Source organism: Solanum stenotomum, chromosome 8 (assembly GCF_019186545.1).
Source record: "Solanum stenotomum isolate F172 chromosome 8, ASM1918654v1, whole genome shotgun sequence".
NCBI lineage: Eukaryota > Viridiplantae > Streptophyta > Magnoliopsida > Solanales > Solanaceae > Solanum > Solanum stenotomum.
Window position 1 is genome coordinate 11,813,883 of NC_064289.1, and position 15,942 is coordinate 11,829,824.

General features: G+C 39.9%; 1 protein-coding gene across 1 annotated transcript in view; it reads left to right on the forward strand.

The window, feature by feature from the left end:
* Positions 1 to 15,942, forward strand: part of LOC125873488 (immune-associated nucleotide-binding protein 9-like) — a 33,382-nt gene that overhangs the window by 10,857 nt on the left and 6,583 nt on the right. Inside the window, exon 4 of the mRNA XM_049554417.1 lies at positions 3,180 to 3,187. Coding sequence (XP_049410374.1) covers positions 3,180 to 3,187 — 8 coding nt within the window. The remainder of the gene's footprint in view (positions 1 to 3,179; positions 3,188 to 15,942) is intronic.

A 15,942-nucleotide genomic window follows, 5' to 3' on the forward strand; every position in this document is an offset into this window, starting at 1 on the left:
TGCCAATAAAAGACAATCATGCTTATGTGTTTAATTGAAGGATGTATATGTCATTTTTAAACAAATCAATTATTAAATGGGGTGGGGGTTAACTTACCTTTTTCTGTTTTTCTTGTAGGATGAATCCAGTACATGAGCCTCTGAGAACCCGAATGGTGACCATACCACATCCATACCTACAAGTTTGGTGGAAATTTATGAACACAGAAGACAAGAAGATAGTCCAAAGACACATAGGCCATCTCCCGTCATTAATGGAAATGGTGGCTTATCCCGACTTGATTGGGACAATGGTTAAATTTTGGGACAGCGACAACATGGTATTTCGATTCGGGGAAGTGGAAATGACGCCGACTATTTAAGAAATCCTTGCAAGTTATGAAAGTGTCAGTATGTGCAACAAAATGAGGTTCAAACCCGATGCAGATCTCATTTTCCCTAAAACATGGGATTTTGCCGAAATTAGAGAAAAACTGTCACTCGTCAAAGCCGATTGGATAGACAGAATGCCCAGGCCAAACATTCCACTTCGAAAGCTTTATTATCGATTCAGACGTGCAAGAGCCTATGAAAAGTTCAAAGAAGTGTTTGTCTCAGAAGAAAAATGGAAAGAGACACGTCCTCTTGCCTTTGCAATATGCCTACTTGGAACGATGATATTTCCCCAAGGACCAAACTACACTATTCATCCAAGTGTAGTAATGGTCACTCATGCTATTTTTTATGGAGTGGGTTACTGGTCGGCAACCAAGTACTACACTTTGGCGCCCATGATTTTGGCTGACATTTATAGGGCTTTGGACAAGTGTCAAAGCGGAGAACGTTTCTTTCAAGGTTGCAACCTGATACTTCAATGATGGATGATGAAACACTTGGTCAAAACTTATAATCCAATAGAACCAGACTCCTTGGAAAGACCAAACAGACTCGAAAGTCACGATTGGTGGGTGCAACGTAATTATTTCAACAGGATTGGAGGCTAAGAATTTTGGTTCCCGAGACTTCAGGGTTTGAGAGATGAGAATGTGCAGTGGTCGATCCAATGCTTGGTAGTGACAAAACAAATGGTGATCGGAAGTGGAAAAGCCCCCTACTTGATATTTGATAGGTTGAGAGGAACTCGGCCATATGCTCTTTCTTGAGTACTTAGACAACTGGGAGGGAGGCAAGAGATTCCCCAAATTGCGGACATGAGGAAATTTGCAACCGATCATGAAAATGGACGGATCTCTTATGCTGAAGACATACGTAGAGCATGAAAGACTCGAAGGGTATTAGGTGAACCAGTACCAAACAGGTTCCGCCCCGAATGTTCTAAGGACTACAATGAATGGTTAAAGAAAAGCCTTGCTGGAACTATCAAGCCTGGTCCAAATGTTTCCCATGTTATTGCAGATGTTAGGGCCAAACACCAAATTCGGCTTCATCGACTCCAAGAGAAGTATGACAAGAATGAGTTGGATCATCAACGCCGATATTCAGAAGACGCCAGAGTCATAGCTCAGTTGAAGAAAGAGTTACAAAGAGCAAGGCAATGCATATCAAAATTAGACGACAACATAGAACAACAGATTCAGTCGGTCGAGAGGTTCAGGCACCAAGAAGGGGCTCGGTTGGCTAGAGATCACCTATAGGCAAACAGATATGCTATGTGGGAAGAAGTTAGCATCTCCAAGAGGACCAGACTTGGTGAAGGATCAGGATGATCTTGAAGTTTGTTATAATCCCCTGCATGGGATTACTTTATTTGTACTTTGCTTTGTAATTTACTTTTCGAACTCATTTCCCAATTTTTTATGTTTGTCAAACATTTTGAATGCTATTAATGAAATATTTTGGGGATAATGAATTGGCTTAAAAAGACATATACATCATTCAATTCGCTAGGCCTACCCTTGGCACAAAAGGGTCACATACATGTTTAGGACGCGGTTTTGTCTGTTTACTTGTGTGCTTTAACTGTTTCTGTGGTACGTTGCTTTGAATGAGGACATTTTTAGCCCACTCCTTTTCAAAAATTTCTGAAAATCTCTACAATGCTGAATACAAGTCACTACCAAAAGTCTGACCAAAATATCATGAGTCTTGAGTTTCTCAGCCAAAAAATAAAATCCTACAACGAAATCCTAAAACATTACTCTATTATCTCAGGAAAGGTAAAATTGCTGCTAAGATGGAAAAAGGGAAGGGTATTGACATAGAGCTAACTGAGGAGGATTTGATGATGAAAAATACAGCGGCTCAGACAAGAGATCTAAGAAACCAGAAAAAGGAGAATAGAAGTGGAGTTTGCCACCGCAATCGCACGAACAACAAATGCGGCACTAGACGCGAAATTGGCAGCAAAGATGACAAAATGTGTTGTTATAGATGAGGAGACAATTGTTGTACGAAAGAAGCGCGATGCCCTCAAAGATATAACCGTGATGCTTCAGAAGCCACGTGGAAAGCACTCTTTCTTCAGCCAAGAGGCCACTAGCAGTGATCCCAAAGGCGCTAGACCTGAAGCTACTGAAGAAGATACTGGCGAGGAAATTGTCTATATGCCTCCTCTTCAAGGACGGTGGAAGAAAGGGAATGAGAAAACCACCCTTGAAGCATATGAGTTTATTCCCCGTGATTAATGCGACAATCAGAAAAAGAATGGCCTGAGTGGAGGCACATTTTATCTTTTAGGAGCTTTATTGTCTGCTTTTCACTTTCCTTGTAATCTTCAAGAAATGAATGAATGAAAATGAAATTTCCTTTTGTATTCGAACTACGTAGGGCCTGAATTCTCCTTGGGAGATACGTAGGCAGCCTTTCAAGGTCCGGCCCCTATCTTTTAAAATTTTTTTTTCCCCTTCATTCTACAAGGAAACATTGAGTTAAGATCAACAGATGCCAAAAGATGCAGCAAGAAGACCTTAGCTCAACCCAATTTAACCTTTCTGAGTCACCAACCTCAGCATAAAAAAAACGAGCAAATTCCTGCTTGTTCAAAAGTCAGTCCCCATTATTCGTGGGTTAACATGTCCTCAAACAAAGTAACTTTTATGTGTTTATCTGCTTTCTATGTGATATTTTGCATTATTTAATCTGAATCAAAACTAACAGATTTGCCTTTGAGTTGTTTTTCTCAACAGGTAGTTAGAACTGGTCTGGGTCGATAAGCTGGCTAATCATCCTTATTTCACTAGATCTAAAGGTCCTACAGATTCCTTCCCCAATCAAAGTTCACAAAAGGGAAAAGCAGCAATGGGTGATAACAACGAAGAAACCAGCCTTACTGATGTCGTGGTAGTTCAGCCCGCCCTTCTGATTAGAATGAACTGATCTTGCAGCTGATGCAACAAATTGCTGAGATGAGGGTCGAGATGCAGAGGAAACACGATTTGCCTTCTCCAATTTTTGTTGTCAATGCCCAACCAGACGGAAGACCTCCAACTCAAATTCCTCCTCCTAACATGGAACAAGCTCAGAACCCGCCTTTAAGCCCTGCTCGTAATCCCTCCATCATTGACCTTACCACCCAAAACCTCCATTACGCCTCAGCCTCTTATCAAACATCACCCCTTCCTCAAAATACCAACCTCCAAGCACCACTCCCTCCCCCCAATGCAAACCACCAAACTGGCCTACCCCTCACAACCAAAACGCTAATAACCCACACACTTCCATTCTTCACCAAAACCAGTATACCAGCCCCCAGACTTTCCCCCAAAACTTTCACGCCCCTTTAAATGGTCAGAGTCCCTCTATTGCTCCACCACTACCACAAAAGGCCACTTTCCAAATACCGGTCCCCAATGAGCATGACGCCGATGGTTTGGAGCTCGACCACTATGAGGAGAGGGATAGAGAGTGGAGGTCAAAGAAAGAGACCGCCAAGATAGATATGAAGGAGGAAATTAGAATAGCCATGAAGGAGATGAACTGCATTCCTGAGGTCATCGGGTTGAGTTACGAAGACATGTGCATTCATTCGAATTTGGACCTCCCGGAAGGGTTCAATGTGCCAAAATTCGACATCTTCGGAGGAACGGGGTACCCCTTAGCACACCTGAGGGCCTACTGTGACCAACTCGTGGGAGTTGGGAGAGACGAAGCTTTGTTAATGCGGCATTTTAGCCGAAGTCTGAGTGGAGAGGCTCTAGAATGGTTTACGTCTCATGAAACGAGACAATGGTCTTGTTGGAATGCTCTGGTTAAGGAATTCATCGAACGATTCGCTTACAATGTGGAGATCGTTCCTGACCGTTACTCCTTGAAGAAGATGAAGCAGAAGCCAACCGAAAGTTACAGAGAATTTGCATATAGATGGCTGAAGGAGACAGCTAGAGTTAGACCTCCTATGTCGGAAAAAGGAAATCGTCGAAGTGTTTGTGCAGGTGCAAGAGCCCGAATATTATGACAGAATCATGTTGCTCGTTGGAGCAAAATTTGCTGAGATAGTCACGGTAGGTGAGACTATCGAAGATGGATTGAGAACCGAGAAGATTGCCCGTGTTGCTGCCTCGCCCGGATCTTCAGGTTTGTTGAAGAAGAAAAGAGAGGATATGTCCTCTATCTCCTATGAGGGGAAGAAGACCCCAAGGAAAACCTCATCATACCAAGGTCGTTCTCGACCTTCACAGAGTTCGTACCCGGCTTGTTATACACAGGCTGATTACCAAAATAATCCTCCCCCAGTTATCAAAATACCCCTCCTCCCATTTACCAAACTCCCCCTACTATTTACCAAACTCCCTCTCCAATTTACCAAACTCCACCTCATTACTACCGGAACGTCGCCCCCAACTGTGCCAATGTTTAGACAAATTACCAAGCTTCTCCCCCAATGTACCAAACCCCAGCTTCACTTTACCAAAATATCCCCCCGAACTACCAAGCTCCACAACCAAATTACCAAACCAACTCATATCCCAGATATCAAACCCCCGTCCGAATGCTCCAAATTATCGCCAAATGCCTCCCCTGCAACAAGGAAACTACGATCCCCCTTGTCCTAGATTTGAGAAGAAGCCTACTAGAATTTTCACTCCGTTCATTGAAAGCCGAACAAAATTGTTCGAGCGATTAACCGCGGTAGGATATGTTCATGCAGTGGGGCCCAAGCCGGTTGATACTAGCTCAAAGTTTTATAGACTCGACCAGAGGTGCGCGTATCACTCCAACAGTGTTGGACATGATACCGAGGACTGTATCAACTTGAAACATAAAATTCAAGACCTGATCGATCAGAACGTGGTCTCCCTTCAAACGGTCGCGCCCAATGTCAACAATAATCCTTTGCCAAATCATGGAGACGTCACTATCAATGTGATAGAGACAGATGATGACTGGTGCGAAAGGAAGGAAATAGTTCCGATTGCTCCTGATAAACTGGAAAAGGCTGTAGCTTCGTTAAGCATCAGAGAGAAGAAAGAGTTTGTGATTCTGACACCCGAGAAGGCTGTTGCCTTGGTGCCGAGAGAAACTCTTGCCCGACCAAAGTTCATGATTGAAACGGCTGTTACCCAGGGTATGACCAGATCTGGCAGGTGCTACACGCTTGAGGAGCTGATCCAGGGTGTGCAAAAGAAGGATCAGACTAAAAGGCCGATTAGTGAAGCTGAAGCCGAAGAGTTCTGGGGGAAGATGCAGCTGAAAGATTATTCAATTGTGAAGCATATGGAGAAGACACCAGCTCAGATTTCTGTGTGGGCTTTATTGATGAGTTCACAGTTGCATAGACAGGCTTTGATGAGAGCTTTGGATGACACTTATGTGCCTGTGGTTACTAACAGTGACAATCTAGCAGCCATGATACACCAGGTCATTCGGGGACATCGAATCAGCTTTTGTGACGAAAAGTTGCCCTTTGAAGGCAAAGTACACAACAAGGCTCTGCATGTCACCATCAAATGTCGAGATAAAATGATAAATCATGTATTGATCGATGATGGGTCCGGTCTCAACATCTGCCCGCTTTCAACTCTGAGGCAGCTGAAATTCGATTTGGGAAAGCTCCACCAGAATCAAGTCAAGGTGAGGGCCTTTGATGGAGTGAAAAGAGACACATTGGGTGCGGTAAACTTGGATATTCAGGTGGGTCCTGCAGAGTTTAATGTGGAGTTTCAAGTCTTGGATATCAACACTAGTTACAACCTGCTTCTGGGAAGACCGTTTATCCATATGGCCGGGGCTATGCCGTCTACCTTTCACCAACTGTTAAAATTTGTTTGGAAGGACCAGTAATTGGTCATTTATGGTGAAGAGAGCCATTCTAATTGGTATGCACCGATCTTTGATGATATTTCTCGAGGTTGTGATTTCTAAACGGTGGAGCTAGTAAATGCTACCGGTAATGACTTGGCTCCACACACCCCTATGCCTGCCATATACAAGATGGTTGCTACTGTCATGCTCCAGAACGGTTTCAAATCGGGTTTCGGGTTGGGAAAACATTGTCAAGGAATTCTCAATCCTATTCAGATTCCCGCTAAAGAAGCAAAGTTTGGTTTGGGGTATGTCCTCACAGAGGCTGATGGAGCAGGGGTGAAGAGCAAAAATGTTGATCAAGCATTGGCCAGAGCAATTCCTCATTTGTACCAGTCGTTCCCAGTGCGGGAGTATGCCATCGACAACTGTTTGGGGGAAGGAATCTGGGGCCTTTTTGAGGTGATTGATACGGTTATCGAAGAAGAGGCTGGGATACCAGACATCTGGGATGCAGAACCTGATGAGCAATTGCAAAATTGGACTTCCATACCACTCCTGATTTCCCGCTCATCTGGGTAGAAAGGACATGTGTTTTGTTTATTTTCAAAATTGGTGGTAGTCCGAAAGAGGCCCGAGACCCATCCTTTATCCAGTTTTACTTGTTTGAAGTTTTTAAATTTCCTTGTAATGTTTAAAAAAGGCGAAATGACCCTTAGTCATGGCCAAAGTTTGTGCTTATTTTTCGATTTAAATGAATGTCTCTCTTATCGAAAATTCATCTATTTATCTGTTTATATTTTACTTTCCTAACTTTGTTCGTTTATGATTTCAGTAATATTAATTTAAAATTTGCTAATGTCATGTCATGTCAGGAACCGAGTGAACAAAATGAGGCAGGTGATGATGAGTGCGAGGAATACGGAGAAGAAAATGAGATACCCGAACATGTTGCTGAAGAGTTTCGACAATTCGACAATCAACACAAGCCAAATTTGGAAGAAACCGAAGCTGTGAATCTCGAAGATGAGGAATGTGTTAAAGAAATAAGAATCAGTGTCCATTTGATTGAAGCTCAAAGAAGAGACCTTGTCCGTTTGCTCAGAGAATACGTTGATGTGTTTGCCTAGTCTTATAGAGATATGCCAGGATTGAGTACGAATATGGTGTCCCACAAGTTGCCGATTAACCGAGATTTCAGTCCAGTAAAACAAAAGACTCGAAAGTTCAAGCCTGAGTTGAGTTTGAAGATCAAAGATGAGATTACAAAGCAAATCGAGTCCCAAGTAGTGGAAGTGACGCAATATCCGACTTGGTTAGCTAATGTTGTTCCAGTTGCCAAGAAAGACGGAAAAATCAGAATTTGTGTTGACTACAGAGACCTCAACAAAGCTAGCCTGAAAGATAATTTTCCATTGACAAACATTCACATTCTCATTGATAACTGCGCCAAGCATTAGATGCAGTCATTTGTGGATTGTTATGTGGGTTATCATCAGATCCTGATGGATGAAGAAGATGCGGAAAAGACAGCTTTCATTACGCCTTGGGTGTATATCACTATCGGGTGATGTCGTTTGGTCTAAAAAATGTCGGTGCTACTAACATGAGAGCCATGACAACTATCTTTCATGATATGATTCACAAGGAGATTGAGGTGTATATAGATGATGTCATAATCAAGTCCCGCGAGAGTTCGAATCACTTGACTCACTTGAGAAAATTCTTTGATCGCTTGCATAGATACAATTTGAAGTTAAATCCCGCCAAATGTGCTTTTGGAGTGCCAGCTGGCAGGTTGTTGGGATTTATAGTCAGCCGAAGGGGCATTGAGCTTGACCCTTCCAAGATCAAGGCGATCCAAGAATTACCTCCTCCAAAGACCAAAAAAGAGGTGATGAGTTTTTTGGGAAGGCTAAACTACATCAGCCGGTTCATAGCTCAATCCAACGTGGTGTGTGAGCCTATCTTTAAGTTATTGGAAAAAGATGCCTCGACCAAGTGGACCGGAGAGTGTCAAACTGCTTTTGATGCCATCAAGAACTATTTGTCCAATCCGCCGGTGTTGGTCCCTCCGCGAGAAGGGAATCCATTATTGCTATATTTGTCGGTCTTGGATAATGCATTGGGATGCATGCTTAGTCAATATGATGAGACTGGGAAGAAGGAACGAGCCATTTATTACTTGAGTAAAAAGTTCACTCCATATGTGGCTCGTTACACTCTTTTGGAGAGAACATGTTGTGCTTTGACTTGGATCACTCAAAAGTTGAGATATTATTTGTCTTCTTATACCACATACCTTTTTTCCAGAATGGACCCGTTGAAGTATATTTTCCAGAAAGCAATGCCGACCGGGAAGTTGGCCAAATGGCAGATGCTGTTAAGTGAGTTTGATATTGTATATGTGACTCAGAAGGCGATAAAAGTATAGGCCTTAGCTGATCATCTTGCAGAGAATCCGGTTGATGAAGAGTATGAACCACTCAAGACTTATTTTCCCGATGAAAAAGTTGCATTCGTGGGTGAAGATATTTCTGAAGCGTACCCAGGTTGGAGAGTGTTCTTTGATGGAGCAGCAAATCACCAAGGAAATGGTATTGGAGCAGTCTTAGTATCATAATCCGGTCAACACTACCATATGGCAGCTAAACTCCGATTTAACTGCACAAACAACATGGCAGAATACGAAGCTTGCATCCTCGATTTGCTTATTCACCAAGTTCAAGGAGAATGGGCAGTGAAGAATCCAAAGATCACACCGTATGTGCAGTATATACAGAACTTGTGCAAAAGATTTCGAAAGATTGAATTCAGGCACACTCCAGGACACAGAATGAGTTGGTCGATGCTCTTGCCACCATTGCCTCAATGATCAAACATCCAGATATAAGTTATATTGATCCTTTGGATATAGAGGTAAAAGAGCAGTCTGTCCATTGTTCATATGTTGAAGCAGAGCCAGATGGTTTACCTTGGTATTTTGACATCAAGAAGTACTTGGAGACTGGAATTTATCCTAAGAATATAACGTTCAACCAGAAGAAGTCGATACGTCGTATGACCCTCAATTTCTTTGCAATTGGAGAAATACTTTATAATAGGACTCCAGATTTAGGTCTTCTCAGATGTGTTGATGCTAGTGAAGCTGTAAAACTTCTGGAACAAATACACGTAGGGGTTTGTGGTACTCACATGAATGGACTCACTTTGGCAAGAAAGATCCTCTGAGCCGGATACTTTTGGATGACTATGGAACACGATTGTTGCAAGTTTGTGCAGAAATGTCATAAATGTCAGGTGCATGGTGATTTGATTTGAGTGCCGCCTCACGAACTTAATGCTATGAGTTCACCTTAGCCATTTGTAGCTTGGTGCATGGATGTCATTGGTCCAATAGAGACAACTGCCTCTAACGGACACAGATTCATTTTGGTTGCCATTGACTACTTCACCAAATGGGTGGAAGTAGCTTCGTACAAGTCGGTAACCAAGAAAGTTGTAGATGATTTTGTTCGTAACAACTTGATATGTAGGTTTGGAGTACCAGAATCCATCATTACTGACAATGGAGCGAATCTCAACAGTCATTTGATGAGAGAGATATGAGAACAATTCAAGATTACTCACCGTAACTCAACCGCCTATCGTCCTCAAATGAATGGGGCAGTAGAAGCTGCCGACAAGAACATAAAGAAGATTTTGAGGAAAATGATTAATAATCGCAGAGATTGGCATGAGATGTTGCCATATGCTTTGTTGGGTTACCGAACGACTGTCAGAACATCAGTTGGAGCTACTCCATAATTGCTAGTGTATGGAACAGAAGCAGTTATACCTACAGAAGTTGAAATACCTTCATTGAGAATTATCCAAGAAGCGGAATTGAGTGATGCTGAATGGGTTCGCAAGCGGATTGACCAACTAACATTGATTGACGAGAAGAGAATGATTGTCGTTTGTCATGGTCAACTGTATCGACAGAGAATGACTCGTGCTTTTCACAAAAAAGTAAGATCCAGGATATTTGAAGTTGGTCAGTTAGTTCTTAAGCGCATTTTCCCTCATCAGGATGAATATAAAGGGAAATTTGCACCAAATTGGCAAGGACCCTACATGGTTCGCAAAGTGTTATCCGGAGGTGCCTTAATCCTATCGGAGATGGATGGCACCGAATGGCCAAAACCAATCAACTCAGATGCTGTCAAGAGATACTATGTGTGAAGTTTCAGCTTATATTTCTATCATTTCCTTGTAATCGCTCTATTTGCTTGTAATTGCTTTGTTTAGAATTTTATCCCTTTTGTAAATGAACTACGTCTGACCTTAATTCTCGAGAATGAGATACGTAGGCGGCCTATGTCGGCCTCGGTCACCCCTTCATCCCTTTTAATATTTTTCTGTATCTGAACTACGTTCGACCTGAATTCTCAAGAATGAGATACGTAGGCGGTCTATGCTTGCCTCGGTCTGTTTCTTTGGAATCTTTTTATTTTTGTTAATCCTCGATAGGGGGAACTACAGTTGACCTGATTCCTGCCTCAACGGGATACGTAGGCGCCACAAGGGTTCGATCATATCTCCCGTAAGGTTTTTATTTCCTTTACAATAGAAACCGGGACAAATTTTTTGAGAGGGACTCAAAAATTCTCCAGAAGAAAATCTCTACAACAAAGTAAGGACTGAAGTTACTTTGAGATTTGTAACTGGGACAGAATTTTTGAGAAGATCTTAAAAATTCATAATTTACTCATTAAACAGTTCAAGATACACCAAGACAGTTAATTGGGACAAATTTTTTTGAGGAGGACATCAAAAATTTTCAATAGGGTTCATTGGAAGTTTAGAACAACTTTGAATACTTCCCAGCAAGTAATTAGATAAACCTTAAGACACTAACTTCAAAGACGTTCATTTAGCTTGATGTGACATGACACTTGGCAGTGACCTTTTTCGAACATCACTTTTGAAAATCTATTTTCCTTAAAAACTTCTCTTTCATGTTTCAATTATTTTTGCATAAAAATATTCTGTCTTATCTATCAAGAGGCGGGAGATCGGAGAAATCAACCGGAGACAATAAAACAAGGAGCAGACAATCAAAGAGATCAACACAAATCAGTTCATTTTTTAACTAACAATTTTTCTGTGGATGCAGGTCCATAAGCTTGCCTTGGGATCAGCATATTCCTCCATTCAATGAATATGGAGAAATTGAAAGGGCAAGAAACTCCCCAAAAAATTGACAATTTTTCTGTGGATGCAGGAAATATTTTATGTTTCTTATATCAAAGATTTGGGAATATGAGTAGCATTATTTCGTTCAAATTCTCAGCAAGAAGAGGTCCATAATGAACATGCAATTATGTTCGAAGATGGAACAAATAAAAACCTCAAAGAGAGCAAGATTACTATTTTCCAGCAACTAAAGATATCTGGAAGACATTTTACTTGCATTACATTATCGGACATGATAATAGTACTACCCGGAGAGTCATTTATATTGTATTGTCAAATGAGACGATACTACTACTCAGGGTCATCTTTAGTTATATTGTCGATTGAGACGATACCACTACTCGGAGAGTCTATCATATCGTATCATCAAATGAGATGATACCACTGCTCCGAGAGTGAGTTTTATTTGTATTGTCAATTGGGACGATATCGCCACCCAGAAGCTACCCAGAAGATCACTTGTGTTGCTCTGTGAAACACTATCTTCAGTCGGTATCGGGGATGACATCATTACAGAGAAAATTCATGCATCGCGGGAAAAGGTGATGCATCGAGGAAGAGAGATTTTTGCATCATAAGAAAAGAAGATTCATGCATTGCAAAACAAAATTCATGTATCGCGAGGAAAAGATTCATGCATCGCGGGAAAAGATTATCAATAGCTATAAAATGATTCATGTATCGCGGGAAAAAATTATGCATAGCAAGAAAAAGAATTCATGCATCGCGAAAAAGATCATGCATTGCAAGAGAAAAGGATTCACGCATCGCGGGAAAAGATCATGCATAGCAAGAGAAAGAAGTCATGCATCGCAGAGAAGTTATGCATTGCAAGAGAAAGAGATTCATGCATCGCAAGAGAAGATTCATGCATTGCAAGACAAGATTCATGCATTGCGAAAAGAGATTCATACATCGCGAGAAAAAGATTCACGCATCGTGAGAAAGATTCGCCCATCAAAAGAGGATCAACATCAACTGCATCATTTTCCTTGCAAAGGCGACATCAAGTGAACTATCAACATATTACATCATCCTATTTTATTACTTTGACATCAAATGAAGAGCACATTCAAGATTGTATTGCAAATATGAGACACAAGCTTATTTACTTTATGTCAAACCCGATGAGGTTGACGTCAAATGTTCACGGAGAGCAATTAAGTGTCAACACGATAAAAGACATTGTCTCCCATTTGAATTGCATTTTTATGCTAATGAGTTTTATCTCAGTCTTTTCCGGGAGCATCCCAAAATGATGAATCCTCAAAGCAAACCACAGGTGCAGACGACATAAAAAAGGATGCAGCACAACGTGGAACTTTTTCTTAGCAGCGAACTGGGACATAGTCCAAAGAAGAGTGTCAAACTCTTACGACACGAGCAAAGGAGCGACTTCCACCACAATCAAACCACACTCCTATCAGAAGGCATGTGGGTTTTTCTTTAGGTTTGTCGGTTTCAGTTTCGCATCCCAAATTTTTTTATCTCTATTGGAAATAGCTTTCCAATCTGAGTGACAATGCACCAAGAGCTTTGGAAATTATGTCTATGTAAGTTCTTAATTATGGGTGTGAAGTGCACCACATTCATGGCTAAGAGGTTGCAAGCCTCCTTTTCATACTCGATTTACTTGTCACTCCTCCTGAACCAAAGGTTATCATAGCATAAGAGATTTCATTTTTCAACCAATTGAGTCGAACTACAAGCAGTCTGATTCCCTAAGTCGAGGGATATGTAGGGGGAATCAATGTTGAAAACTTGGTTGTAATCCAACATTCACTCTTAAATATTATTCTTGAGCATTTGTATCTCTTCATAATTCAGTATCAGGATGGCTTTTGAATTTTTTTCAAAATCGTGCATCAAATTAAGCAGATCAAACTACAAGTGGCCTGAATTATCATATAGCCTGAGATATGTAGGAAACCCGATTTTCGAGGTTCGACCATAATTCCTATAGTCCGTACCAAATCCCTCTCCTAAAAGATGAAGATGTGGTCGGTCAAAATTGGATTTGTCAATTTCATTTTTCTCGAAATTCTTGCATCAATTCAAGTAAAATAAGGGACAGTTGTTGACACCTAATTTTGACCCTCCACAATATAAATTAATTTTTGAGCTTCTTCAATTTCAAACGATTTAAAATAATTAGTTTTATAAAATTTCCAAAAAACAAAAACAATAGTATAGTTTGCAAGATTTTTAAATAGTTTTGTCACTTCTCATATTTTTTAGATGATATATATGTTTTACATAATTATGTATATAATTAGTATATCTTATGATTATTCAAAAATCGTCTAAAAAAAGATCTTATATTTTAAATATTAGGAATGGTTACAATTCTGAATTAATGAGTTTTACGAAATTCAAAATACTTTCAAGTTATTTTTAAAGTAATTTTATTATTTTTTAATAATAAATATGTGTGTTTTTTACAATCACGTTATTTTATAAATATTTGAAAATCATCACAAAAGATTTTAGTTTTTTTAGTTAAATATTTTATTAATTTAATTTAGTTTAAATTATAGTTATAATTTTGAGTTAATTAGTTTGTATATAAATTAAGTATTTTACAATTTAGTTAATCATTTTATTTCGTTAAGAGTAAGAAGCTCATCAATTAATTCATATTAATTCATTTTGTTTAAGTCTTAACCAATTCATCGATTAAATTCGATTCGATTACAATCTAGATTTAGTTGAACTTTTATTCCTAAACAATTTTCAGCCGATTAAAAGGCCAAATTTTGGGCCTCTTTTTTTTTTTTCAATTCGCAGCCCAATACTCGAATTGGCCCAACTCCTTCAGCAAAAGAAACCTAGTTCATTATTTCCCTTTTCCAGCAACAATTCCCATCCCTCCCAAATCCTCATCAGCAACCCATTCCAATTTACATCAGCCCATTCCCTTACATTTCAGTACCAAAAAGATCCGATCCAACAATTCCATTCGACATACATCAGCATATACATACACATATCAAACCGACCCAACTTCTTCTTCTCCCCTATGCAAGAACCAAAAGTCAAGAGCTGCAAATCCCAGCAAATCCGGAAAGCAATAGGTGTTTGTCGCGCCCATACTCTTCGTCGTCCCCTTTCCCCCCTTTTCACGGAAATCAGCTTTTGCCCATCCCCTTTACTGTGGTTTCGAAAATAGCAGAGGGGATTGAAATTGTTGTTTGAATTCTCAATGGATTTTCCCCCCCTAAAACAATTTTTTCTTCTTCTATATATTCTCTCTTTCAATCACTGTTATAGGGGGATTTTTTTTTGGAGTTGGAAATTTTCCTTACTAAGGGCATCAAAAAAAATAATTAAATAAATACCTAATACCTATTAAATACAGTTCAAGAAAAACAGGGGAGGGATCGGTTTTAGTGTTTTGGAGTTGATATTCTTGCAGCTATTGTTCGTGTTCAGATTTCGCGTGGTGAAGGACCGTTCTGCTCGTTACTATCCCAAGTTTGCTGCACTAAGAAAGGTAACACTCTTCCGTTTACCATACTCTTTCCAGCGTCCCTGTTCCAATAGGGCGTTATTTGAAATCTTGTTATCTTAATGCACTGTATCTATTCTTAAGGACATCTCGATTCAATTCCATATTGATTCAAAGATGGACATTATGTCGAGTTTGTCACTTCTCTGTTTATGTGTGCAAGTTTGCTCGTTTCGCTATTCTTCATCTCGAATGTGCATATGTGAATGTCGAAATGTCCTAAGCAAAGTTCCTCTTGCAATTTAAGTATAGCTAACTTGGTTTGAGTCTTGATTTTAAGTCGAGCTTTGTTTCCGTTGCGAGTTCATGACTTGGCCTATGACTTGAGTTCTGTTTTTCTGCTCATATATATGTATATATTCATAGCTTGTATGTGACAAATCGGTCGAGTTTTATGTTTTGTCCAAGTCCAAATCTCCTCGATACATTAGCGTCCTATTTCGGCGCGTCCTTAGCTCATGTTCAATTAGTAAATTAGGTTAGACATATGTCCCCTAGGCTGCTTTCTTTTCCTCTTTTCTCTCCCAATATATGTTTGAGTTATATGTTGCCTCCATATTAGATTATATGGTAAGAATCAATGACCTTATTTGACGGATTTTAACATGAAATGGTCCTGTTCCTTCGAAATATCCTCGGCAAGTTCTTGGTGTTGTGCGCATTTACTTAAATTTCTAGATTTGCTTTGAGGTGTTGCTCACTGTGACCTACTTTAGATATAAGGTTTGTCTATTATGTTTCAAAGGGTGAATTTAGAGTACTTGGATTGGACAATATGTTTCAACTCGTCCCAATTAGTTGTTTGGTTGCACTTTGATCATATTGTTGACAACATGTTTGCTTTAGCTATATAAATTATGAAATTTCGGTATGAATGATGTCAATTTGATTTTTCTTTGGGAGCGTTGATTGACTTTTATTATGTGTTTCGTTACTTTGTTCAAATTTTGGCCACTCTTATTTCCATTTTTATAATTTTTAATTACTATTGTAATTTTTTCTAGCAGACTTTATTT